Source organism: Myotis nattereri, assembly GCF_964212035.1.
Source record: "Myotis nattereri genome assembly, chromosome: 6".
NCBI classification, from domain to species: Eukaryota; Metazoa; Chordata; class Mammalia; order Chiroptera; family Vespertilionidae; genus Myotis; species Myotis nattereri.
The window spans coordinates 74,628,483-74,655,406 of record NC_138081.1 but is presented as its reverse complement, the minus strand read 5'-3'; the positions used below and the strand labels follow the sequence as shown (position 1 = coordinate 74,655,406).

Genomic DNA, 26,924 nt, shown 5'->3' with positions numbered 1-26,924 from the left:
GTGGGTCCCTTCCCACAGCCCCCATGACCCACCAGGCCTTCCGTCTGTGTAAATGTTCTCGCAGGGAAAGTAGGGAAGCTGCTCTGCTGACGTGCACCGGAGCGAAACTGATGATTACTGCGGCAGAATAGGCCTCCAAGGCCCTGTTACAGATCGTTTACATCATTGGATCGTGAGACTCAGAAACGAGGAGATTATTTTCTAGGTTATTCATTTGTTCTAAAAGCATATAAAGGCTCCGGAAAGTTATGCGGGGTGGCGGGGGAGGAGCAAGAAATACTGAACATTATTCTTAGCCCTACCCTGGTACATTTTCCATCTCAACCCGAAGACTAGTCACTTAGTCATAGTCAGAGATTCACGCAAGAGATGGGGCCTGCAGGCAGCCAGCTAATTGCTCTGGGTTCCTGGGCTTCTCCACAGGGAGAAATATGAATGATATGTGTCAGAATTTTAAATAAACTTCTCAAAATAATTTTGTTACTTATAGGAAAAGGAAGCTTTATAACTGAGCTATTTCACATTTTTAGTCTATTTCTCTATGTAAGATGGTTTCTTGGTGCTTCTCTTGATATTTTATTTAGTTAACCATAGCTTGACTTATGAGAAAAAGTATTTTATTCTTATACTCACAAATGATGGAGGGACGTGGAAAACTGAGGCAGGACATAGGCAAAAAAAAGGAACAATAAAGAACCCAACTCTTTAGTCATTTGTGTGGCATCTGTGTTTGCACTTGGGATAGTATTCACATTTGATCCTTTGGCTTGTCGTGAAACGCATTTTTCTCCCCACCTCTTCCCAGGAAAAACCTTTGCCCTGCTCTGATCGTGATCCTGGGGAATCCAATTCATGACAAAACCATCACCTCTGCTCACAGCAGCAGCACGAGTGCCAGCATGGAGGCGGACACAGCGTCTCCAGGCGTTTCCGACCATGGCCGGGGCTCGGGCTGTTCCTCCACCGCACCTGCCCTGAGCGGGCCTGTGGCTCGGACCATCTATTACATTGCAGCCGAGCTGGTCCGGCTGGTGGGGTCGGTGGACTCCATGAAGCCCGTGCTCCAGTCCCTCTATCACCGCATGCTGCTCTACCCCCCACCCCAGCACCGGGTGGAAGCCATCAAAGTGATGAAAGAGGTAGGGATGCCCCAAAGCATACCACTGCGCATGCCAAGGACTGAGCACAGTATATTTAAGCAAGAAGCACTTGGAAAATGTGTACCAATTACCTGCTCGGACTTCATTGCTACCACACTCTATCCAGTAACAGATAGTCTCTTTAGGGTTGAGGGGTGTGTGTGTGTTATGTGTATACACGTGTGCACATACATGTGGAACAGGGGTCAGGAGGGGTATAAGTGCTCACTGATACAAAGCCATTTGATAATCTGAGCTGTATGCATCTGATTGGGCCCTGGGCTGAGATTCTATTCTGCTCCCTTAGGCACTATTTGTGCAGATGTGTTTATCTGCTCATCTTTGCCAAAATTGGATTTCAAAATTTTATACTCAGGTTTTACATTATCCAGAAAAGAGTATTACTAACGGGACCCTTCGCCCCATCCCTTCTTAGGCCTGGTATCTCCCAAACATCATGATCCTGGTGAGAATATAAGGTTGTCCATACCAGCGTGCTTCTTCATGGTTTTGAGGAGGAATTTGGGTTATTTTAAAGGTACTTTAAACAAGAATTCCTCTGCTTTCTCTCAACTAACAAAAAAGAAAAGCGATCAACATTTTTGTATTTGCAAACTTGGTTGTGAGAGTCAAATTGCACTTCCTTTTGGTGCCTAACACCAAAACAACAGAGTAGCAAAATTCCCTTGTTGATGACTCATTTATTCTAAGCAATATTTGTTACTCACCATTTCTAAAAAGCTTAATTTTAAATGCTTCTTGGTGTTGTTTTAATGAGAGTTGACTGTAATGAATGATGGCAAGTCCTGATCCTGTGTTTCTAGAAATGAAAAAGCGAGCCAGATTGAATTGCTGGTTAAGAAAATCGATGAGCACACAATGATAACCACATCTTTTTCTTACCTACTATGTGTCAGGCACTTCACATCATTAGCTTGTAATATTCATGATGACTTTGCAGTGTTGAAGGTCATTGCTTCAGGCAATGGAGATCAAAGGCTCAGCTTTAATAACCAGCCAACACTAGGTTGGTGAATACGACATGGTTTGGGAGGCCAGACTCCGTTGTTACCACCCAAACAGCAGACGTCACCTGCAGACCCAGCCCTGCCCCTTAAGCTGGTAATGTGGGCAGTAGAAGTGGACATTTTCTGAAGAGGCAGGTCTTTAAGAAAAGCCACGCATGCTCACCTCCTCCTGAATTCACCACCGGGAAGAAGTGAGAGAAAGAGAGAAGAGAGGCCCAGAGTTTTATTCCACTGGATGTTCCTCCCATAGAAATATGATGTCAAGAAAAAGGATTTTCTCTCCTACAAAAAAACTAAGTCTTCAAATGGTCAAATGATTTGCCCAAGGTCACCAAGAGAGAGAAATGGTGCAAACGTTGGTCTAGCTGAGCCTAAACCTATGGTCATTTCCTATACCACACTTACTACTGGACTTAACTTTGATATTGCAATGCAGATTACTCCAGGAGCTCCTTTGCTGGAGCTGGCTCAGTGACCCTCTCGTAATCCTACGTTTAAAAATCAGAGTGCAAATCCACCAGCCACATTATAGTAGCTAAATCATTTAACTCTGAACTTACAATTTTTCATCTGAACATAGTAGTGATATTCCAAAGGGTGGGAGCTCAAAATGTGATCAAGTTTGTATAAGTACATTGTAAGCATAAAATGCTAAACAAATATTTGGTGCAATTATTGCTAATCTAAGGAAGAGAAAAGCAAAGCATGATGAATGGAAATACTGGTCCTCATTACTTCCTGCCCAGAGTAGTGTACCTGCTGGTCTCTTTGTCTCCTGCTTGTCTTCATTTTGTCTTTCTGAACTTAGGTTCATCAATCACCACTGTTGACAGTTTTCCCACTCTCAAATAACTCCTTATCATCCCTCAAGTCTGAATTCCTCCGCTAAGTTTCTAGACTGTTCGGTTTTCATTCTCTTTTCCTAGGATCACTCTTATTCCATCTGACCGACCCCGTTCTGTTCAATTCCCACCTTCCTGCCTCTATTCAGACTCCCCCGGTCCTATTGGCCACTTCCACGTAATTGGTTGATTACAGTAGGCTAGACACTACTGGCACCTCACATTGGCTTATTTACAGTCTCCCTTAGGAAGATGATATGCCCAGTTTCCAGATGGAGAACTGAGGCTCCACAAGAAGTTGCTATTTGCCCCAAGTCCTTGTGTGTTGTAGAGTTAAAACATGAACCCAGGTGTTCTAATACAGCTGCCTCTTTGCTGTCAAAATCCTCCTCCTTTATGGCTTTGCTTCCTCAAACCACTGATTTTGCTCCGCTTAAAATCCCATCCCATCACTTACAATTGATTATATGTGGCAAAACACTGATTGTTTCACAGTTCAGTGTGGAACAAACTTCTTGTCTCCTAAATATATTTTTGTATGTGTTGCTTCTGTATGTTTTCCCAAGTACCTGACACTGCAGAGATTGAATCAGAATAAGCGTTTAATATATTTTGACTATGACAGATGGGCCTGAAAACAGACCATTTGCAAAGAGGGTATTTTGTGAGCAGCAGCAACCTCCGAGTTGACAGGCCCTGGAGCTGTTACTACCCATGGTAGAGCCACTTGATACCTGAATGCTAAAAATTCTTTGCCTACAGGGTATGTAGGTGTCTAAATGCATTTAAAATAATGTCTTGACTACTGTAAAGGAAATTAAGTTATGTTTCCCCCTTTTTCGTAGATGTTCTAGCTTCCCAAGGTTATTTTGCAGGGCAAGCACGGAATTAGAGCCCAGCATCTGGTAGCATAGCGTGTCCAGGCAGTGCTGCCCCATGGACACAGCAGGTTGACGTGGGCCAGGTTGCTCTGTAAAGCAGTACCTCCACTTCCTATGACAGCGCCAACAATTTGGGAAGGCTGGTAACCTAGAAACTGAAATGTGCTGGGTTTATGCACACAAAACCACTGGGCACCCAGGATGTTTGCTTAGCCTTTTGGAGTTTGAACCCTGGTGCATTATTTCCTGTTTCCTTTGTAATTTTTCGCTCTGCCATATGCCCCCTGTACATATTCATCAAAGACATGCAGGACAGTTTGTTTTTCAAAGTATATTTTCTTTTCTGTTTCACTTTCCCCCAAAAAATACACCTTGCTTCCTTCTCTCTCTCCCATGGTTCAGCTTTAGGAGTTTCCTAATCTTTATCAGAGCTGGGACACCCAACCACTGACTTCATATCCCTCATTCCCACCTGAAGAAGCTGACATTAAACATACTGAGGGTTCTTCAGAGGCCTAATTATTCAGTCCCCTTTCCCTCCAGATTTGGAAACAACTGAGTAATAAATACAAGATTAATGTGGGAATTCATATATGTAATCTAATTTATTACTGATAAATCTAGATTAGAGAAGGTAATGGATCCCAAGAGAAAGGGATATTTCCCACTCCATTCCTCCTGAAATGACTTACTCTTCTAGCAAGAAATGGGGCAGCTAGAGGCTGTATGCCTAATCACTTCACTTGAATGCAGGCCTAGGGTGTGTGTGTGTGTGTGTGTGTGTGTGTGTGTGTGTGTGTGTTGGGGGAGATTTCAATGTCAAAGAAATAGAATGTGGAGAAAAACGTGGAAGCTTCATTTCTGTGCTTCCAAGAGAGCAGAAGCTCCCAATTTCTGGCATAAAAAAATAGGGAGACAGGGGAAGAAGAATGCCCCTTAGGATATAACTTTTTCTACTTAATATATCAGGAATGCAAATATAATTCACTTTGAAAATAATAGACATGGGATAAGATGTCTGTTCCAGTACACTTAATTAACCAGCCTTTTCTTGAATTAAGTTAGCCTCAAATTGCAATATTCCATAGACTTCTACTGTATGGAAATAAAGTGAATATTGAACAATTATGAAAATTCTATACACGAAAACTTGTAGGATGCAGCCAAAGCAGTGCACAGAAGGATATTGATAGCTTCAATTGCTTATATTAAAAAACAGCCTAAACTTAGTGTTCTAATTTTCCAGCTTAGGTAGTTAGGAGAGAAGCAGATTAAATTAAAAGCAAGCAGAAAGCAGGGAAAATAAGGATAAAAGCAGAAAGTAATGTGGCAAATAGGAAACATAACATAGTAGATCCATAGAGTGAAAAGTCCCAGGACTCTGAAAAGACTAAGAAAATTTAAAAACTCCTGGAAAAAGCAGTAAAAAAAATTGCAGAATCATTAAAAACAAACAAAAATAAGAATGAAAAAAATGCTCATAACTATAGAAGGCACCCTAGGCCACTACATTTGATAACTTAGATAAAATCGGTAAATTTCTAAGAAACAACTCAATCTTTAAAAAATTGGCTCATGCCCTAGCTGGTTTGGCTTAGTGGATAGAGTGTCCACCTGCGGTCTGAAGGGTTCCGGGTTCAATTCCAAAGGTACATGCCTGGGTTGTGGGCCCAATCCCTAGGAGGGGGTTCACAGGAGGCAGCCAACCAATGATTCTCTCTCATCATTGATGTGTCTATTTCTCTCCCTCTCTGAAATCAATAATATATATATATATATATATATATATATATATATATATATATATTTATTTTAATGTTGGCTCATGAAGAAATTGAGGACCTAAATAGTCCCATTATCTTTAAAGTAGTTGAATCAGTAGGTAAAATTATTCTATTTAGAAAAAAATTACTGGTTGCATATAACTTTAGAAATATTTAAGGAACAGGTAATTCTAATACATGGACTTTTCCAGAGAGTAGGGAGATGGAGTACTTCTTAACCCAGTGTTTAAAGCTCACCAACATGATAGCAAAATAAGACCAAGAGAGAGTAGGACAGTTAAATTACAGGCCAATCTCTCTAAAGAACATTGATGCAAGTGCTTTCTAGTTATGTGCTATAAAAACTTGAAACAATCCTTAAGCACTTTCTTGGCCAAAGCCAGTCCTTAACTGGGGAGTTGGGAATCCATGAGCACTCTACGGAACACTCAAATCAGATTTGAAATACGAAGAAGCAAAAAACACCCAACCGGAAAAACAAAAAGAAAAAAGAATCCAAAAATATGAAAATAGTGGAAGGAGCCTCTGGGACAACTTCAAGCATACCAACATCTGAATTATGGGGGTGCCAGAAGAAGAGAGAGAGAGAGAGAGCAAGATATTGAAAACTTATTTGAAGAAATAATGACAGAAAACTCCCCCTACCTGGTGAAAAAAATAGACTTACACATCCAGGAAACGCTGAGAACCCCAAACAAAAGGAATCCAAAGAGGACCACACCAAGACACATCATAATTAAAATGCCAAGAGCAAAAGACAAAGAGAGAATCTTAAAAGCAGCAAGAGAAAAACAGTTAGTTACATACAAGGGAGTACCCATACGATTGTCAGCTGGTTTCTCAACAGAAACTATGCAGGCCAGAAGGGAGTGGCAAGAAATATTCAAAGTGATGAATAGCAAGAACCTACAACCAAGATTACTTTATCCAGCAAAGCTATCATTCAGAATTGAAGGTCAGATAAAGAGCTTCACACATGAGAAAAAGCTAAAGGAGTTCATTACTACCAAACCAGCATTATATGAAATGCTGAAAGGTATCCTTTAAGAAGAGGAAGAAGAAGAAAAAGGTAAAGATAAAAATTATGAACAACAAATACATATCTATCAACAAGTGAATCTAAAAATCAAGTGAATAAAAAATCTGATGAACAGAATAAACTGGTGAATATAATAGAATCAGGGGCATAGAAAGGGAGTGGACTGATAATTCTTAGGAGGAAAGGGGTGTGGGGGATGCAGGAAGAGACTGGACAAAAATCGTACACTTATGGATGAGGACAGTGGGGGGGACAGTAAGGGCAGAGGGTAGGGTGGGAACTGGGTGGAGGGGAGCTATGGGGGGAAAAAAGAGGAACAACTGTAATAATCTGAACAATAAAGATTTATTTTAAAAAGAAAAAAATTATAATACATAAAAAAAAAGAACACCCAGATCACTTCTTCTAAGATTTGACTTCCAAATAGTGGTGCTTCTCCTTAGGCTGTATCACTTAGTGGAGAAAGTATATGTTCATTTGATCTCACAGTTTTAAAAACGTTTTTTATGTGATTCACTTTTTCGTTATTTCCTCCCCTCCCCCCCTTTTTTTAATTCTAGCTACTTGGGAGCCCACAGCGTCTCTGTGATTTGGCGGGACCCAGCTCCACTGAGCCCGAATCCAGAAAAAGATCAATTTCAAAAAGAAAGTCTCATCTGGATCTTCTCAAACTGTATGATACATTCTCCTTTTTAGGTCTCTATTGCTTGGCAAAGACTACTTCTCTGAATACTCTTGAACTTGTTTTGAATCCCTGAAATTTTGTGATTCTATACTATATGAGGTGTGACTATTTAATAACATACCCACAGACCATATGAGAACTCTTATCCCAATTTATTATAACTGTATAACTTTCCATAATTTTATATTTACTTAAACCCAATGTACAAAATGAAATGTACAAACATTATTTATTGGGGTTATTTTAGAGAAAACCTTTTCCAATTAATTATAGTAACTATAGAGTTTCTCCTTGAGGATTCCTTTGAGCTAGAGATGATTTCCTTTTCCCCTACAAAATGAAAAAGTATCTGATTTGTAATAGCTACATTCACATATATCTATTCAGGAATATGTTTACTATATAGAAGATGTGCACACTATCATAATCATAGCCATTATAACCATTTTCTGTTTGAAAACTGAACCTAATACAATGGTGAGATTATTCATTGTCTGTCATTGTGAAGATGACAAATTCCCATCCGGAATTTTGCTTGTACCCAAGTAAACCAGCCGCCCTGAGCGCGGGATTCAGGGTGGGCTGCTTTACCTGGAGGTTTTCCTCTGCCATCTTGAGCGTGTTTGTGTCCGTTACTTTTTGCTCAGACCATTTAATTTCAGGTAAATCAGAGCACATGTTTTGAATACTATACTGTCCGCCGGTCAAACAATACTTGTTTATTTTGGAGCATTTTCCCATGCTTCGTGTATTGATCCCGCTTTCTCCTTTGAACACTTTTAGCATCATGGATGGCATGACCGAAGCGTGCATCAAGGGTGGCATCGAAGCTTGCTATGCCGCCGTGTCCTGCGTCTGCACCTTACTCGGGGCCCTAGACGAGCTCAGCCAGGGCAAGGGCTTGAGTGAAGGTCAGGTGCAGCTGCTGCTCCAGCGCCTGGAGGAGCTGAAGGACGGGCCTGAGTCAAGCAGGGACTCCATGGAGATCAACGAGGCCGACTTCCGCTGGCAGCGGCGAGTACTGTCCTCGGAACATACGCCGTGGGAGCCGGGGAATGAGAGGAGCCCCGACATCAGCATCAGTGTGACCACGGACACGGGCCAGACCACTTTGGAGGGAGAGTTGGGTCAGACCACCCCTGAGGACCACTCCGGAAACCACAAGAATGGCCTCAAGTCCCCAGCCATCCAGGAGAGCAAGGAGATGCTGAGCAAAGTGTCAGAGCCAGAAGCAGTAGACCAACCAGATGTTGTTCAGAGAAGCCACATGGTCGCCTACCCTGACATCACGAACTTCCTGTCAGTGGACTGCAGGATGAGGTCCTACGGATCTAGATACAGTGAGAGCAATTTTAGCGTGGATGACCAGGATCTCTCTAGGACGGAATTTGATTCCTGCGACCAGTACTCGATGGCAGCGGAAAAGGACTCAGGGAGGTCTGACGTGTCGGACATTGGGTCGGACAACTGCTCACTGGCCGATGAGGAGCAGACCCCGCGGGACTGCCTGGGCCACAGGTCCCTGCGGACTGCTGCTCTGTCTCTCAAACTGTTGAAGAACCAGGAGGCCGACCAGCACAGCGCGAGGCTGTTTGTGCAGTCTCTTGAGGGGCTCCTTCCTCGCCTCCTGGCCCTGCCCAGCGTGGAGGAGGTGGACTCGGCCCTCCAGAACTTTGCCTCTACCTTCTGCTCAGGTTGGTAAGCAATGTTCGCTATATAGTCACCAAGAACATTCAGAGCATACCAGCCCCTGTCCCCTTTCTGGAGTGTGGGGGAGTGGGTGGAACTGAAAATTCCAAGCTTTTAATCATGCTTTGGTCTTTATGGTGGCCAGCCCCCATCCAGGAACCCACCCAGAGTCACCTCTTTAAACAAAAGATGCTCTTGGTTCTCTTATCACTTAGAAATTTACAAGTTTTAGGAGCCCTGTGGCAAGGAGGGGATCAACGACAAGTATTAGAATAAGGGATGCTCCTGGTATTCTTCTCGCTTAGGAAATACAAGGGTTTTAGGAGCTCTGTGCCAGGAAGTGCGGGCAAAGACCAATGTATATATTTTCTATTATCTCAGGGTAGTACTGAAAGAAAGCAATTAATGGGTGCAAAATTTTATGGGAGAAATAAATGATTGTCCAACCCCAGGGAGGTCAACTGTACCTCCCCCTGAAATGCAAGGGTCCCTTGACCATAGGATACTGAGGTGAAGCTAGAGCAAATCTTTACATTTGTGTTTCTGTGCCTTTCCAATCATCCAGAGATTATCTCTGAAATATATTGGTGTCCTTTCTTGGAGTCATTTCCAGCATTTATGTGTATCTGCAATAATAATAATAATAATAATAGCTCCCACTAACATAGCACTTCCTGAATGCACCACGTTAAGAGTTTTACATGTATTAATTAATTTAATGCTTATAATAGCCCCAGAGGGTAGGTGGTATTGTCCTCATTTTACAGATGAGAAAACTGAGGCATGGGGAGGTTAAGTGGTGCGTTACCCAAGGCGCATGGCTGCGAGTGGGGATGCCAGGATATAAACAGCCGGATTCCAGACACTGCTCTTACTCATCGCATGTGTCACACCAGGGAGCGTGGGTGGATGGGGGGGCGGGTGAATGGCTGGGTACATCAGAGATGCTGTTTAAGAACACAAAAACCTCTGCAGTTGATTTGTCCTGGTGAAAAATCAATCACAGGCTGAAAAACTGTAGCTCAGCCAATGTGAGATGGTTTTCCAAGTCCTGACAGATGGGTACGCATGCGAAGCCAGCATGTCATTGACCCCTGGAAATCTACACGAAGGAAACACATTCCAATAGAGATTGGTACACCAAAATGTATATGATAGTATCGCTTCACAGCAAAAATGTTAGGATTAATCTGAATGTCCCCAAATAAGGGAAAAACTAAATGAGTACATCCATTTATATTATGTAGCCATTAAAATTATGTTTTCAAATAATATTTAATGATATGGATAATGCTCATAATATAATTTTTAAAAGAATCAAAGTTAATATCAAAATGTTAATTCTTATCTCAGAATGGTATGATTACAGATGATTTTCATTTTCTTCTTTGTACCTTTTTCCAAAGAACTAAAAAAAAAAAATTTCTTATTACTTGTATCATCAGAAAATTAGAATCAGACTTAACAAATTTGTTCTCAAGAAAATCATATAATGTGATTACAAAGGTTTAAAAATTGATGGTTCCCAGTATGTTGAGTGGGTAGAAGAATATTCTTATGCATAGTGGGTAGAAGAAAAGATTGGTATAAAACTATTTGGAAGGTATTTTGGCCATATCTATCTATATATGTCTTTATTCTGTTCTTAGGAATTTATCCCACAGATACCCTTGCAGAAGTATTAAAAGTTATGTCATCCTTTCAGCCCTTTTTGTAAAGAACATCTTAATGACAGAGTGAGAGAATGAACTTCATAAACTGGAAAAAACAATAGCCAGAATAAGCTGACAGTTGTAGTTCCTATAGTTTATACCCAAATTTGAGGACTACTATTACTTCTAGAAAAGTATATAATTATGAGTTACTGCACTAAGCATCCTCCATGCATTATTGCATCTAGATCTCGTAGCAAACTTGTTCATTCATTTGTATTCATTCATTCAGTGAATATTTTTGAGGCTCTACTGTATGCCAGGCACTGTTCTAGACACTGGAGATTCATTCTCTAGTGAAAAGAAAACGAAGTCCTACCCTCTCATAGATCTTACATAATAGTAGATAACAGTAGTGGTGGCAGACAATAAACAAATTATCCTATATAATAAAGAGCTAATATGCTAATTAGACCAAATAGCAGAATGACTGTCCGAATCACCTTCCAGACGAAGCCAGGGCTGCGAGGGCTGAGCCCTTTGCACAGATTTTGTGCATTGGGCCTCTAGTATATTAATATAATGCTGGGTAGAATAAATGCCATTGAGGCATTCGAGTTGAAAGGGAAGGTCTCTGGCCGAAACCGGTTTGGCTCAGTGGATAGAGCGTCGGCCTGCGGACTGAAGGGTCCCAGGTTTCGATTCCGGTCAAGGGCATGTACCTGGGTTGCGGGCACATCCCCAGTAGGAGATGTGCAGGAGGCGGCTGATCGATGTTTCTAACTCTCTCTCTCCCTTCCTCTCTATAAAAAATCAATAAAATATATTTTAAAAAAGAAAGAAAGGGAAGGTCTCTGAAACCTGAAAAAATGGAGTGAGAAAGTCATCTAGAGATCTGGGGCAACCATTCTGGGAGGAGGGGAAACAAATGCAAAGGCCCTGAGGCAGGCCCAGGCTTGGTGAGGTCAGGGAACACAGGTCAGCGTCGCTGTAGTGAGTAGAAGGAGAGAGGAGAAGGAAGTTGGGTTTTATTTTATTGTGATGGGAAGCCATTGAAGACTTTGAGCAGGAGCTACATGAAGTCAAATACTCTGCCCATTTCTGGGTAAAAAGCTGAGATTTAGAGGGTCTTAGTGATTTTACCAAAGTAGCTGGTGAGTAGCACATAAAGATTTGCCCAGGTAGGTTGACTCCAGACTGTATGCTCTGCGCCACCAGGCTGGGGCGTGTAGCTGACCCTAGAAATATGCCTTCCAGGCTGTCACTGCTTTACAGATATGCCCTACGTGATACATGTGCCTGTCACTAGGATTGCTTCCTGGCTGGCTGTAGGCCAGGCTGGCAAGTGCACTGCTTGCAGCCCCTAAGGCAGCGGTTCTGAACCTGTGGGCCGCGACCCCTTTGGTGGTCGAACGACCCTTTCACAGGGGTCGCCTAAGACCATCCTGCATATCAGATATTTACATTACGATTCATAACAGTAGCAACATTACAGTTATGAAGTAGCAACAAAAATAATTTTATGGTTGGGTCACAACATGAGGAACTGTATTTAAAGGGCCAGAAGGTTGAGAACCACTGCCCTAAGGTCTCTTGGTCCTCTCCCTTAGGCATGATGCACTCCCCTGGGTTTGACGGGAACAGCAGCCTCAGCCTGCAGATGCTGATGAACGCGGACAGCCTGTACACGGCAGCGCACTGCGCTCTGCTCCTCAACCTGAAGCTCTCCCATGGCGACTACTACCGGAAGCGGCCAGCCCTGGCGCCTGGCATGATGGTGAGTGTGCGCTGTCCACCCTGACCCTGCAAGGACAAGCGGTGACCTCTGGGCTGGGATGCTGAGCGTCAGTGCCCTGTGAGGGGTGGCGCTGTGGAAGGCAGAAAAAGATGTGAAGGTTTGTACTGCGCAGGGAGCGCAGACTCACCCCCTGCTCCGGAGAGTGCAGGACCCCAAGTGCCTGGACACGCCTGCCTGCCAATGGCCCAGTCATTTCATCGGGTGGCATTATTCAACACACACACGAGACATGTTCCAAAACTCATGATCAGCAGGTTAAGTAACAGCAGAAGATGTGCAGGGAATGGTCCCCTTTGCTGAAAATGAAGGTGTCTTTTACAAAAACTTTTCATTGTCTTCCAAAATGTGCCTAGACCTCCTCAGGTGACCCGGAGCTAAGCTTACTCATTGTCAACAACAAAGCTGCTCCTGTAAGGTCTGGGGGAGAAGGATGGTGCTTATCCTGTGGTCAGATCTCCTGCCCCAGCCAGCCACTCTGTGGTGTCCCCTAATGTCCGTTCCTACGCCTAATCCATGGAGCTGCGTGAACGGTATCAGTGATCGTTTGCTCGATAAAGTGTAGGTTCCCCAGGATCAGTGGTGGCTTCATGCGTGTAAGTATCTCTTGAAACACCCATGAATTTTCAGGGGGCTCATTCCACTCAGCTGTTGCTGTTGGGCAGCAAGAAGAAGCCCTGTTCTGTTAAGTTTCTAATCCTCCCACACATCAGAGAGTAAAAAATATAAAATGCGGTGTTCTAATCCTTCAGCAGGGTTTCTTAAAAAGATATAAATGAAAGGAACTTCATGAAGTTTGGGACTTCTCCACCTCCCACCTGCAATCAACAGGTTTTGTTTTTCCTACAAGCAGTGGTTCAGGGGACGTGGGGAGTGAGGAGGCAGCGGAGGAGCCTGTTTGCTGGCAGGGGGTCTGATTTGGTCATTTCCTCCTGTGATCTTCCCTGTAGAAAGAGTTCATGAAGCAGGTCCAGACCAGCGGGGTGCTGATGATCTTCTCCCAGGCCTGGATCGAGGAACTCTACCATCAGGTGCTCGACAGAAACATGCTGGGAGAGGCTGGCTACTGGGGCAGCCCCGAGGACAACAGCCTTCCGCTCATCACCATGCTGACCGGTCAGTGGCCCCTCACACAGCTCCGTGCCACTCGGGTGGGAGGGTTCCCTCTTCACATCCCCTTTCAGAGCAGTAACGGTGTTTGATTCAAGCAGACCTTAAAATGGCACCCACAAGACGGCCCTGGCAGATGGTGACAATTGGAGAGAAGTGTCACGAATTCACCTCACAAGAGTGTCCTGTCCTTTTCCCCTGTGGGACTGCGCAGCCCACTGTGCCACACTAGATAAGGACTTACTTAGCACCTGTGCCTGTTGGTGGAAAACTGTAGGGCTCTTCTGGGATATGAAGTACTTTCTGGGCACGAAGCCCAGAATTATTCCTGGAAATTCTCATGTACTAGTAGATACTATTATCTGTATTGTGCTATAGCCTTCAGTGCCAGTAACGTAGAATGATTTATTTTAAACTTGGCTTCTTCCCCATTTCTTTTCCATACCAGAGGTCCTCCCCTCTTTTCCCAGTGGCACCAGAATTAAAAATAATGTCAAGTAGCCTGGCCAGAGTGGCTCAGTTGGTTGGAGCATTGCCCGGTGCACCGAAAGCTTGTGGGCTTGATTCCCAATTGGGGCAGGGCACATATAGGAGGCAACTGATTGATGTTTCTCTCACATAGATGTTTCTCTCTCTCCCTCTCTCTCTCTCTCTCTCTCTCTCTCTCTCTCTCCCTTCCTCTCTCTCTAAAGTCAATAAGACATATCCTCGAGTGAGGATTTAAAAAAAATTTAATGTCAAGTAGTTGCCCAGCATCTTCGTCTTCAGTGTCCAGAGTTTTTAAAACCCTACTTAGCTATTAGAAATTTCACATGAGAGCATTGCAGAGTATGGTCATAAAGAAAATTTTGGGCAAAAGCAGCCATTCATGATGTCAGGTAAAGGTCAGGGAGGACTCAAAAGTTTGGTCTAGTCATTAGTAACCTTGATAAATTAGCTCTCCAGGCTTGTCCTATATCTGATCTGAGTTGCTAGACTGATTTCTGAGCTGAGCGATGCCGTCCTGGCTCCAGTTGGTAGGTTAGGTAGAGTGTGGCCCCACATAGCCACCTTCCTGCCCTCTCTGTAGTGTCACATGTCCTCACACAGCTTCCCGTGGCTCTGCACCGGGCAGGGCACACTGACAGGAAGGAGCAGGACTGGGCTGGGGCAGCACGGGCCAGCTAGGAGGCAGGATCTGTTGTCTGAAGGGTGTGTTATGTTGCCTGTGGTTGGTATTGGAGGCTCTCACAAAGGTGGCAGAGTTGACTACTGGCAGGTGAAATCCAGCAATGAGAAATGTGGGGGCTATTTAGGAATCAGACAGGGAATCAAAGCATAGAGTGAGGTCTCTCTGCAGCAAGCAGAGTCCTGGTCATTGTCTGGTATTTGGAACTTTGATTCCAGAAGTAGGATGGAATTTGGGGAAAGCAAGGCTAGGTCCTAAGCCATGAGGATCAGGATCACTGGACAAGTGAGCAATTTATGTTTTATTAATCATGATAACAGTTACATCCATTTGAAAAATACAGATTCTTCAATATGTGAGACATGTATTCATTCTACCCATAAGTAGTCCTTGGTTTCCATCTGTTTCATAAACCCCCTTCAGTGGGGGTTAAAGGTACTCCCCAGAGCTTAGAGTGCCTTGGAATTTGGGTGGGGATCCTAAGCCTGCCAGGTTTAATTTTAAAAGACCATAGTTTGTGCCAAAATTAATCTCTTACCTGAACCTTAATAAAAGGAGTCATTCAGCAGATGGAGAAATGAACAAATAACAAGCCATTCATAGTCACCATGTTCATCAGTCATCACTGTTAATCAGCCATCTCTTTTATAATAGAACAGTAAGCTTAATTGCAATGTCCATAGGAAAGTTATCTAACTTTAGATTAATGATGGAAAAGCAGCTTTTCATAAGAATTAGACAAAATTAGGCTCTGTGATTCTTTGTAGAAAATTCCAGTTACTAAATGACAAGTGAATTTGAGCAGCAGTTAACCTAGAGCTTGGAAACTTCCATCTCATCTTTTCATTATGTGCCAGGGAAAGCTATAGCAGCCATCTGATTATCAACACTGTCCTAACTGTGGCCATTCCTGATGTCGTGTCAAAGTGCCCTATATGATTGTGGAATCTTGGTGGTCAGATCAACTTGGCATTACTTGAATTCATCAGTCCTTTACCTAGCACACTGGAAACATGATAACTTCGATAAGTGGCCATTTCTGGTGAATGTCATTAGACTGACCACACGTCATATTAATTTCAGTGAAACTGGTCTGTTTCCACTTTGGTTGTAATGTAGATTTTTCCCTGCCTTCCTCCCCTGATTTTATTGAGATATAATTGACATATGATACTGTATGAGTCCAAGATGTACACATAATGATTTGATATATGTCTGTATTGTACAGTGATCACCATAATAAATTTAGTGTACATCAGTCACCTCACGTAGTTACAATTTTTTTTTCTTGTGATGAGAACTTTTAAGATCTACCCTCTTAGCAACTTGCAAAGAAATGTGTTGCCAGAAGTCTCTATGCTTCTTGGAGTCACTGTAAGACTCAAAAATATAATTAAATAATTTTCAAACACCATCCTGTTGGGTGGAGGGTGAAGTCCAGGAATAAACCTATGCTACTCTCTTTTCCCATTGAGTTCAGCTGTGCTAGTTGCTGCATTCAAGTACATATGCTTCCACTCCACGGTCACTTCCCCAGTGCTTACTTCCTGTTTACTGAGGAACTTGGGGCCCTGAGAATGGAGTACATGCCTCCAGGCTACCAGCTAACTTAATTCAGAGCCAAGGCTGAAGCCCTGCATTCTCAACCCCAAGCCAATTCCTTCTTGCCAGCATGTTAGGGATTGGTTTGTTGAGCTAATTTTGTAGATGAAAGTTTAACAAAAATTTAAACAAGGTACATTAGGATCCCATATTGAGCTGGAGTGTGGTTTCATGGAAAGAGGCCTAGATGGGAGTCAGAAGATGTGACTACTGAACCTAAATCCTTCCTTGACCAGCCTCCTGGCCTGGGCAGTTGATCTACTTTGAGTATTTATTTCCTCCTCTTTGACATAGGAAAAACAATACCTACTCTGCCCATATACCTGAAGTTGTTGGGAAAAATCTAATGAAAAAAATGTTGCGTCCTCACACTTTGAAAATTGTAAAGTATTATTATTGTTAAGATGTTATTATAGTACTATGAAATCAGGTTATACAATTATCTCACCAAAGAGGTTTATTTTATTTTTCATATTTATGAGGAAGCTCTGGAAGACAAATCCATGTTGAGATATCCTGTGTATATATAAAACTTGGGGATAATACCAGTGTTTTGAACAAAAGTACTCAAAGATCATACTATTCTAAAAAAAATAAATTTTTAACAACAGAAATAGCAGTCTATCTTTTTTTTCAACTAAAAAAAAAAAAAATACAGCAGCCTAAAGAAGAATGCTCTGGCAATGAAAGAAAACTGTACTGAATGAAACAAAATTTTTAATATTTTGATAAAAGGTTGCTGCATACTTGTTATGTAACAGATCCAAGGAATGTTTATTGGGGAAAAATAAATACTGTGGTGGCTGCCTGTTTTTGACTGGACTGTGCTATTCAAGGAAAACGTTGCTGTTTTACTTCGGCAGATATTGATGGCTTAGAGAGCAGCGCGATTGGGGGCCAGCTGATGGCCTCTGCTTCTACAGAGTCTCCTTTCACCCAGAGCAGGAGGATCGATGACTCCACAGTAGCAGGTAAGGGCCTTGAGTTTATGAATATACATACATCACATGTGGCACTAGCAATTAAATCATTATTGGCAGTTTCTAGGGCTGACATAAATGAATTAAGCTTTTGTCTTTGCAGAACAAGTGCCTGGTGGAAGTTACTTAGCATCATCCAGCCGACGATGGAACATTCATTATTTATAAGCACAAAGTGCAATCCATTAAACTCTATTTCCTATAGTAGAATTGCACACAGCTCAGCATTGCTGTCTTGATGGCCAAAGAATCCCGTGCTGTCATTCATTGCCAGGTTGTTTTTGTCTCCAAAAAGTGACCCATGCCCTTTCACATTCTAGGTGTGGCATTTGCTCGCTATATCCTGGTTGGCTGCTGGAAGAACTTGATCGATACTTTATCAACTCCCCTGACTGGCCGCATGGCAGGGAGCTCCAAAGGGCTGGCCTTCATTCTAGGAGCTGAAGGCATCAAAGAGCAGAACCAGAAAGAACGCGACGCCATCTGCATGAGCCTGGATGGGCTGCGGAAAGCGGCGCGGCTGAGCTGTGCTCTAGGTACTGGCGGGAGGAGAATTTGTGACCCACGGCCTGAGGGGTGTACCTGCGGAACACATTGGGAATGTCCTAGTGGGAAACAAGTCTTTTAGGAGAGTTCTGCCAGGTGGGTGGCTAGAGAATAGACTCAATTAAGGGGTAACTTGTTTGTTTCCTCTAAAGGAGTTGCAGCTAACTGCGCCTCGGCCCTTGCCCAAATGGCAGCTGCCTCCTGTGTCCAGGAAGAGAAAGAGGACAAGGAAGTCCAAGAACCCAGTGATGCCATAGCACAAGGTAACAGCTGACAGGCAGAGCTCACCTGGTGTCTTATGTGCGGCGTGCACACACATGCACGTGCAAGAGCAGGCACTCCTGTCCATTCCGGGTGTGAAACATGGCATAGGTTTACCACTAATCATGAGATCCCACCGGGTCGTAGGCTTGGGTCTGTTTTACAGGGGTGATCTGACTGCTCATCCCTCTGAATACCAGAGGCATAATGGCTGCTCACAGGTGTTGTGTAGGACACCAGAGGTCCACCAGCTGAGCTAGTCAAACCTCTGTCGTCATCTGGCACTGGCTTGGCACTTCACAGAGTACACATTTGAGGACATTGTAGGTTACAGCAGAGAAGGCGGAGTGGCCAGTTTTCTGAAGGGGGAAATCAAACAGATGGAGGAACTCCCCGAGAGGAGGCACAGGAAGACTTTGCTCTTGTCAGAGAAAAACTTGAGCTTTGTGAACTCAGAAGAGAGTTGATTTTTATTTAATCAGTTAGTTAATGAAGTGGGTGATTATCTAAGTACTAGAGACCCGATGTACTAATTCATGCACCAATGGGGTCCCTCGGCCTGGCCTGCGGGATCAAGCCAAAACCAGCTCTCTGATATCCCCTGAGGGGTCCCAGATTGCAAGAAGGTGCAGGCCAGGCCAAGGAGTCACACCAGTGCACATTCGGGGCCGGGGAGGGACCGAGGGAGGGCTCCAGGGCATGTCTGGCCAGTCTTGTTCAGTTCCGATTGGCTGGACCCCAGCAGCAAGCTAACCTACTGGTCAGAGCATCTGCCCCCTGGTGGTCAATGCACATCATAGTAACTGGTCAACCGGTCAACTGCCCCCTGGTGGTCAGTGCACGTAATAGGAAGCGGTTGAGAGGCCTTAGCATATCATTAGCATATTACGCTTTGATTGGTTGAATGGATGACCAGATGACGGGACACTTAGCATTTTAGGCTTTTATTGTATAGGATAAGGAAAGAAGATGGCCTTCCTAATGAGGAAGATAAATGGCAAACAGCCAACAGAAGGAAAAAATGGGAAGCTTGGTCCAATGTATGCGAATGCTATGTATCAGGTATATACTGTGAAGTAAGCTAGTGACAGGAACATGGGGCACATTTTTAAAAGCTGAGAAAAAACAGGCTGAGCACTGTTCCTCAAACTTGAACGTTATATATAGATCCATATGAAAGCAAAGCAGTGCTCACAGATCCCAGTATTAACTGGAAAAGGGTATCACAATTGCACTTAATATGCACGACCATAAATTATATAAAAATTCTTACATTTAAAGCTTTACAACTTCAAAATGAAAACTAATATTCAAATTATATGCAAATAAAAAAATCAATATCAGATGCATGTCACAAATGATGCTTTGCTAAAAGTCAATTTGCCCCTTGCAGCAGGAATACTCTTCGACTTCCTCTGGCGTGAGCGTGCTCTATTTCTGGGTTCTGGCTCATCACTCATTGTCCCACCAGGGCTGTCTTCCAACAATTTGATACCCTTATTCATGGAGAATGTCATCGTTTGGCCTTGTCTTGGCATTTAGCATAATTGACATCTTAAGTCATCTTCTGCATCCTTTCTCATTAATATTCTACAATAAAAATTATTACTTGAAGGTCACAAATATAAATGTAAACTCAGGGAATGAAATGATATGGTAATTTTTAGATATAAAGCAGTCATCGTGACATTCAGAGCATAATACATAGGTTGCTTTGGGTGATCATCATCATGAAGGCGTAACATTAAATCTCAGAGAGAACTTGCAGAACATCAAGAATCCTTCCATATTATTACTTTGAGTACACAGGGGCAGGGAAGGGTCTGGGCCCAGATGGCTTTAGCTGGGGTCAGCACATGTAGCCTGATCCAGAGCCCAGGGGTGGGCCTGGAGGAGCTGCACCCACCAGCTCAGATTCCATCCAACTTCTGATGTCACAGAGCTGGCGTCTCCAGTGTCGGTGGGGCCCGAGGGCTAAGGAACTTGCATGATGAACCACAGGGACCTGCCATGGAGGAACTTGCTGCCAGTGTTGTCTTCTGTTTCCCTTTGCCCTTGCATGATAGCACATTTCTTCCTCTCCATCCATTCTCTCTCCCTTTCTGTCTCCCTCACTCAGAATGCTATTTTAATGAATGTCTTTCTGGCACAGTGAAACTAAAAGTGGAGCAGAAACTGGAGCAGATCGGGAAGCTGCAGGGGGTGTGGCTGCACACAGCCCACGTCTTGTGCATGGACGCCATCCTCAGTGTAGGCTTGGAGATGGGAAGCCACAACCCGGACTGCTGGCCACACGTGTTCAGGTGCATGGCGGGATCCCCACCCCGCATGGCACCCACCCTGCCATGGGATCCTGAGGGTGATGGAAGGGGTAAACTCCAGGGTCTGCAGCCCTTAAACAGAGGGAATAGTTCGAGAGTTTGGGTAAACCCCAAGTGAGAGATTAAAAAGAGAAGAGGGACCAGGGGCCCAACTGAATGTATGTCATAGAGAACATACAGGATAGGATTCAGGAGATTCTGACTAGATTATGGACATTGTCTAGGAGAGGCAGATGTGTTTTACAGAGGAAGAAAAACCAATTTCTTAAATAGTGGATGATAAAAGCCATGTCAGTTAATGAGTACTATGCGGATCTAGAAGCTGGCCATGTGTCAGCAATATAATATTGCCGCGCGTTTGTTAATGTCTTCTCATTTAAAGAAGGATGTTGGATAGCTTACAGGGAGACACAAAATACAAGAGGGGAGAGAGGCAGGGAGATGGCTGTCCCCAGAGGAAGGAGGAGATTGGGGCGCACTGTAACACTAGCTGAATTTCCTTTGTGTCTCAGTGTGGGATTTGCAGAGCTGGTCCGATTGAGCTGCGACTTTACCAGCTGCTTGTGTGTCACTCTCTAGGGTGTGTGAGTATGTGGGCACGCTGGAGCACACCCACTTCCGCGATGGCACCTCTCAGCCCCCCCTGACCATCAGCCAGCCCCAGAAGGCCCCCGGAGGCTCCGGACTCCTCGGGGACCTGGAGTGTGAAGGCTCACCCCCGGAGCAGAGCCCGGAGCAGGAGAGCTCCCTGCATACCGCCCCGGTCATCCAGCCCCTCTCCATCCAAGAACTCATCAGGGAAGGCAGCCGCGGCCGGGCCTCCGACTTCCGCGGGGGCAGCCTCATGACCGGCAGCAGCGCCGCCAAGGCTGTGCTCACGCTGTCCACGCAGGCCGACAGGTGTGTGCGCACCCCTCCTCACCACCCCCCAGAAAGGCCGCTCGCCACAGAGCACCCGTCGCCTGTTGGCAACATCACATCTGTCTCTTCTGGTCTCAGAGTCACTCCTGGGACAACCTGATTTGTTCACCAGTCATTTAAACCTCTTCATTTTTTTTCATACATAGCTCTGTCTCCTGCCACGCCCCACACTTAGAATGACCTGTTGTCAATGACTAATTGGAGGTTCTGGAGGCAGGCTGCCCAGACTCCCGGACTCCAGGCAACTTCACCTCTGCATCTTGGAATCGGGTCATGAAGTAGCTCTCTCACAGGATAGCCGCGAGGTTCAATTCATCAGGACACTTGAAGCATGGAGGACAGAGCTTGGGAAATAGTAAAAATCCACTCTTTTTATGATAATTAATGTTTTAACATCCCACACCCAGAGTGTGATATATTATGAAGTGATGCCCAAAACCACGTTAAATTTGAGAGGGAAAAATCAGCAATAAGTTCAGCTGTGTGTTGACACTTGGATGTTGAAAGTGCTTTTGGTTACCAGTCCCATGTTCTACCGCCTCACTTCACTCTCCAGACTTGGTGGTTGTGCCCTGACCACTCAGCACAGGTGCAGTGGGGTTTATCAGGTGAGAACGGACAGCAAGGGGGTGCAGGGGAGGAAGCGCACCCACTGGCTGGGGCTCTGAACACCCAGTCTTTCCTTGCTTTGACACCAACCAACTGCAAGGTCATGCCTGTCTAAATAGTTGCCCTGAGACTCAGTTTCCCACTTCATCTACTAACCCAGGACATGTACTAACTCAGTACAATAGTCCCCCTTTTTCCTGTTTACCCCGACAAGGTGGCTGTGCAAGTATTTTGGGGTCTGGATACAGGTGTCAGGTGGGATATAACGTTCACCGCTGTTGTTTCTTACAAGGAAAGAGTGGTTCATGAGCTACAAAGCCCAAATGGTATTAAAACTGGAATCACAAAACAGCAAGAAAAGTGTTTGCTATAATGATTTGTGAATGAGTTCACTGATCTGTGTCCCATGTTACTCCTTCAACGGGGGCTTGTTATTTGGTTTCTCTTAGAGACACTCCCTTACCCAGCACGTGGCACCCCACGGGGCTGCTTGCCCTCGGGTGTCACCGCAGGATTGGAGGGTAGGCATTGGGGGACCCAGTGCAGTGGGAGGCTGGCTCACCTCATTCCTCATGTGGCCACACAGACGGAATTTGGTCCTGACATTCCGCTTACCAGTGAGCCTGTGATCCCCCTCAGCCCTGCTACCTGCGCTCACCCCTCCTCCCTAACTCCTGCTGGAATGTCTGTGCCCAGCTGAGTGGAAAACAAGAGAACCTTCAAGGTCCGTTATGTGAGGGAATATTCATCATCCCAGTAGGTCCTGGAGCTCCCACCGTGCCCTGGGCCCGGGTGCCTGAGTTGGGGGGGATGAGGACAGTCCCCGCACTCAGGGAGCTTACAGGAAGGGATTTCCTCCTCTTGTATCCCCAGAGCCATGCCCAGTGTTATACTCATCAATGTAGTCCATCAAAAGCCTTAATTAATTTGCTTTAATATAGCTTATGAGCTTGAAGCTAATTCTGAGGATTCCATCCCCAGTTGTTCATTTTCTGGGAGCGATACTTTGCCATCTTTCAACTTCTTGCCAATGTCTGAACTATGCCTTGGGGCACCAAGATTCTTTTTTTAAATGTGTTCTGTGCCCTTCAAATTAAACTCCCAGCGTTAGAGCGTACTCGTACATAGTCATTAATAAAATAGCATACATTGTATTAATCACATCTAACAAAATTACCATAATCATTCTGCCATAAAGGCTTTGCTGGATTGTTTCCAAGTAACAAATCGCTTTGTTTCATCCAGGCTCTTTGAAGATGCTATAGATAAGTTGAACCTCATGGCTTTGGGAGGTTTTCTGTACCAGCTGAAGAAAGCATCGCAGTCCCAGCTTTTCCATTCTGTTACGGACACAGTGGATTACTCGCTGGCAATGCCAGGTAATTCTTTCCCCGAAGAAACTGTGCTGTGAGATAAGCAGGAAACAGCCCAGACCTCTGATACCAGCACCCTGCCTGCAGACTTGATTCCACACTCCCTTAGCACAGGCTCATTTGTCTTCTAGTATTGGGGCATGATGTGTGTGTAGGTGAGGGGTGGGATCATTCTATGTGAATGCAAATGTCGCTGCTGCCACTGTGACAGGCATTGTCGCTGGACCTGGGCTAGGTTGTCCTGCTAAGTTTTGAGCTTGTGATGATAGAGGAATTATATGGCTACTCAGAGTGCAGAGAGCTCTCATGAGGGTGGGAACCCTTCTGCATATCACAAACCACACCACTCGCCTCAGTCCAGGCAACTTGCAGACGCCACTACTAATTCCAAACTGGACTGTGGGGGGGAAAACTGGAAGAATCAACAGAAGCCTCATGCAACTCCTAGGAAAACTGCTCGCAGGGCACACACCCTTTAATGACGGGTCGCTGTCACTGTTTTCGCGCAGGAGAGAGCAGATGAAGGCCAGCCTGTGGAAAAGGGAACAGAATGGTACTGAATCGTCCCCTGGTCTCAGATGGGTGGCAGGCTGCCCCTACGTGCAGCTGTCCATCAGCTGCCGGGTGGTTGTGCTGAAACAGGGAGCACCTTGTCCCGCTGAGTCCAGGCAGAGGCACAGAGCCCTGTGGCGGGTTGGACTGCACAACCTCAGGCCCCTTCCATCTTTAGGAATCTGAATTTCAAAGTGTAATATATTTGGCCTCTTGATCCTTACTGCAGATTCTAATTTGAGAACCACCATCCTTTCCCCACTAGTTTTTTTTTTTCCTTTATTGATTAAGGTATTACATATGTGACCTTATCCACCCCACTCCCGTTCATGCCCTCACCCCCCTGGTGTCTGTGTCCATTGGTTAGGCCTATATGCATGCATACAAGTCCTTTGGTTGATCTCTCCCCCTTCCCCCCACCCTCCCCTACCTTCCCCACTAGTTTTTAATAGGCTTTAAAACCTTAGCTGTATAAAGCCAGCCTTCCAGAACCTCAGCCCCCCAGAGCATCTCTGAGCCCAGGGAAACCTTCTGAGTCTTTGACATTGGAGAAACCAGCAGACTCTGAGCCTATAAAAAGCAATGAGCAGGGTCAGGAAGAGGCTGCAGACCCAGGCAGAGGGAGCACTGGCCTTTCAGTCAGTCAGATGTGAGTCCAGATGCTGCCTTCATTATTTACCAGATGCAGCATCTTAGAAAAGTCAGCTCATCTTTCTAAGTTTACTAACCTGTTTACTAACCTGTAAAATGGCAGCAATTACATTTACTTCTTAAGGTTTGCTTTCAAAATTAAAATGGTTAAAGATGCAACGAACCAGCACAAAGTCTGAGGCAGAGTAAGCATTCCATAAATGTCAGTGATTGTTATTACTGTCATTTTGAAGTGTATTTGATATGGCAAGACTAATTAGAAGCATTTTGGTTGGGAGAGCCTGCTAGTGAGCTTTTTATAGGCCGTAAAGAGGAAGCAACAGGACATGAGCAAGAAGGGAGTGGGGAAGACTAAGGTAAGAGTGGCAAAGAAGTAGCAAGCGATCAGAATGGGCAAGGACGGTACGGAAGTGAAACAGGCTACACAGCATGTTGCTGGGTAGCAAATGGGCCTGACTTGCTTGGCAAGGGCTTTGGTGTGGCCACTAAGGGCTGGCCAAGTGAACGATGACCATGAAGAATGACGATCACAACAGTCATGATAATAGCCAAGAGTGTGGGTCAGGTAGTATGTGTCTGCATTAAGCACTTTATGAATATTGTTACTTTCAATCCTTAAGATAACTTCAAGAAACAGGTTCTATTATCCCCACTTTTACAGTGAGAAACCGTGGATCGGAGACATAAATCTCTGGTCCAATGGAACCCAACTACTAAATGGTGAAGAGAAGATTTGAGCCCAGGCAGCCTGACTCCCCAGGCCTCCTACTTAACCACTACATCGTCACTCTCCCTAATCGACAAGCACTGTTCACATTGTCATGGCAGCCACTGGGAAGGTAGTGGCGGACAGGAGAGGTGCGCCCGGCCTTGTGGAGCGAACCACCTCCGTCTCTCTTGAATCCAGGCTCCTCTCCTCTCTTGGAAAGCACTCACCGAATCATCCTGCTGGCCCGAGCACAGTTCTTCCTTTTCTTCCTCTCTCTGTGCTTGAACAGTCAAACCCTTCCTGAGTTTGGGCTTTATGGCTTCTATGGTCTTCTCTTCTTGTAGGAGAAGTGAAATCCACCCAAGACCGGAAAAGTGCCCTCCACCTGTTCCGCCTCGGGGACGCCATGCTGAGGATCGTGCGCAGCAAGTCCAGGCCGCTGCTCCACGTGATGCGCTGCTGGAGCCTGGTGGCCCCGCACCTGGTGGAGGTGAGTCCCTGGGAAGTGGGCAGCTCGGGGACTCCTTCAGCAGAGCCAGCACCGGGGTCGCCAATCAGTGTGTGGTACAGAGTGCTGTGGCCACAGTGCAATGAGAAGGTTCCCATCATCGGGTCCCAGCATCATAGTTCTGTGATTATACCTTGTGGCATCTGAAGCATCACCCCAAAGGGCAGCACTGCCCTGGTCTCATCCTGACCCTCTTTACAGTTCGGCGAGGTGCCTTCCACGGCCAGTTTTCATTCATTATGACCTGGTGTCGACCTGAGTCTGACGCTTTATTTTTATACATGACTATAGCAATGCCTTTTGTTTTGTTGTCTCTCTCTCCTACTAGCTAACTATATTCTGGGCAGTGACCTCTTGGTAGGAGAACCATACCGAGTTTTCCAACAAAATTAGTACTGGGACTCCCTTCACTCTCCAAAGGAAAGCAGTTCACTTGACACATTTTATGGCAACTCACCATCTCAGTGCATGATGACTGGCTACTGCTAAGTTGGTGGGAAAATTGTTGCCCTGTTTTACAGTAACTATTCTTAGTAGCTCTTTAGTGCCTATCGGGTAGAGATGTCTTACCTGGTAGAGATATTTTGGGAACTTAATTCACTAAACTGAGAGCCTTCTGGTAAGGAAAGGGAGTGGAAAATAATAGCTTATGGAGAAGCAGTATATCAGTTATCTACTACACTTTAATAAAGCTTCTCCCAAACCAAGTGGTTTAAAACAACAGCCATTTAGTTAACTCAGGATTCCCTGGGCCAGGTGTGTGAGCTGGGCTCAGATGGCACTTCTCCGGTCTCAGCCAGGCTTGGCAGATCTCAGCTGGCCTCACGTCACCTGTGGCCAGCTGATCCGTGATGGCCTTGATTGGGACGGCTGGAGAATGGGCTCTCTCCTCCTCCAGCGGACTAGCCCCAGATCATTCTCATGGCATTTTTAGAATTCCAAAGGAAAGCAAGAGGGCAAATCCCAAATCACAATGACTCTTCAGCTCTCCATTTGTAAAAGATTTGATGTTGTTCAAAGCAGGCCGCGCATCCAAGCCCAGGGGGAGGCGAGGAGACTACTACAGGGCCTGGAAACAA

At 44.9% G+C, this 26,924-nt stretch overlaps 1 protein-coding gene across 1 annotated transcript in view; it reads left to right on the top strand.

Annotated features, from left to right (window-relative positions):
- The window catches only part of ARFGEF3 (ARFGEF family member 3), a 126,818-nt gene that overhangs the window by 72,775 nt on the left and 27,119 nt on the right, over positions 1-26,924 (top strand). The window contains exons 10-21 of the mRNA XM_081094574.1: positions 806-1,139; positions 7,274-7,386; positions 8,182-9,092; positions 12,350-12,516; positions 13,485-13,650; positions 17,278-17,385; positions 17,715-17,930; positions 18,093-18,203; positions 20,354-20,504; positions 21,102-21,422; positions 23,298-23,431; positions 25,682-25,827. Of these exons, the coding sequence (XP_080950700.1) occupies positions 806-1,139; positions 7,274-7,386; positions 8,182-9,092; positions 12,350-12,516; positions 13,485-13,650; positions 17,278-17,385; positions 17,715-17,930; positions 18,093-18,203; positions 20,354-20,504; positions 21,102-21,422; positions 23,298-23,431; positions 25,682-25,827 (2,878 nt within the window). The remainder of the gene's footprint in view (positions 1-805; positions 1,140-7,273; positions 7,387-8,181; positions 9,093-12,349; positions 12,517-13,484; positions 13,651-17,277; positions 17,386-17,714; positions 17,931-18,092; positions 18,204-20,353; positions 20,505-21,101; positions 21,423-23,297; positions 23,432-25,681; positions 25,828-26,924) is intronic.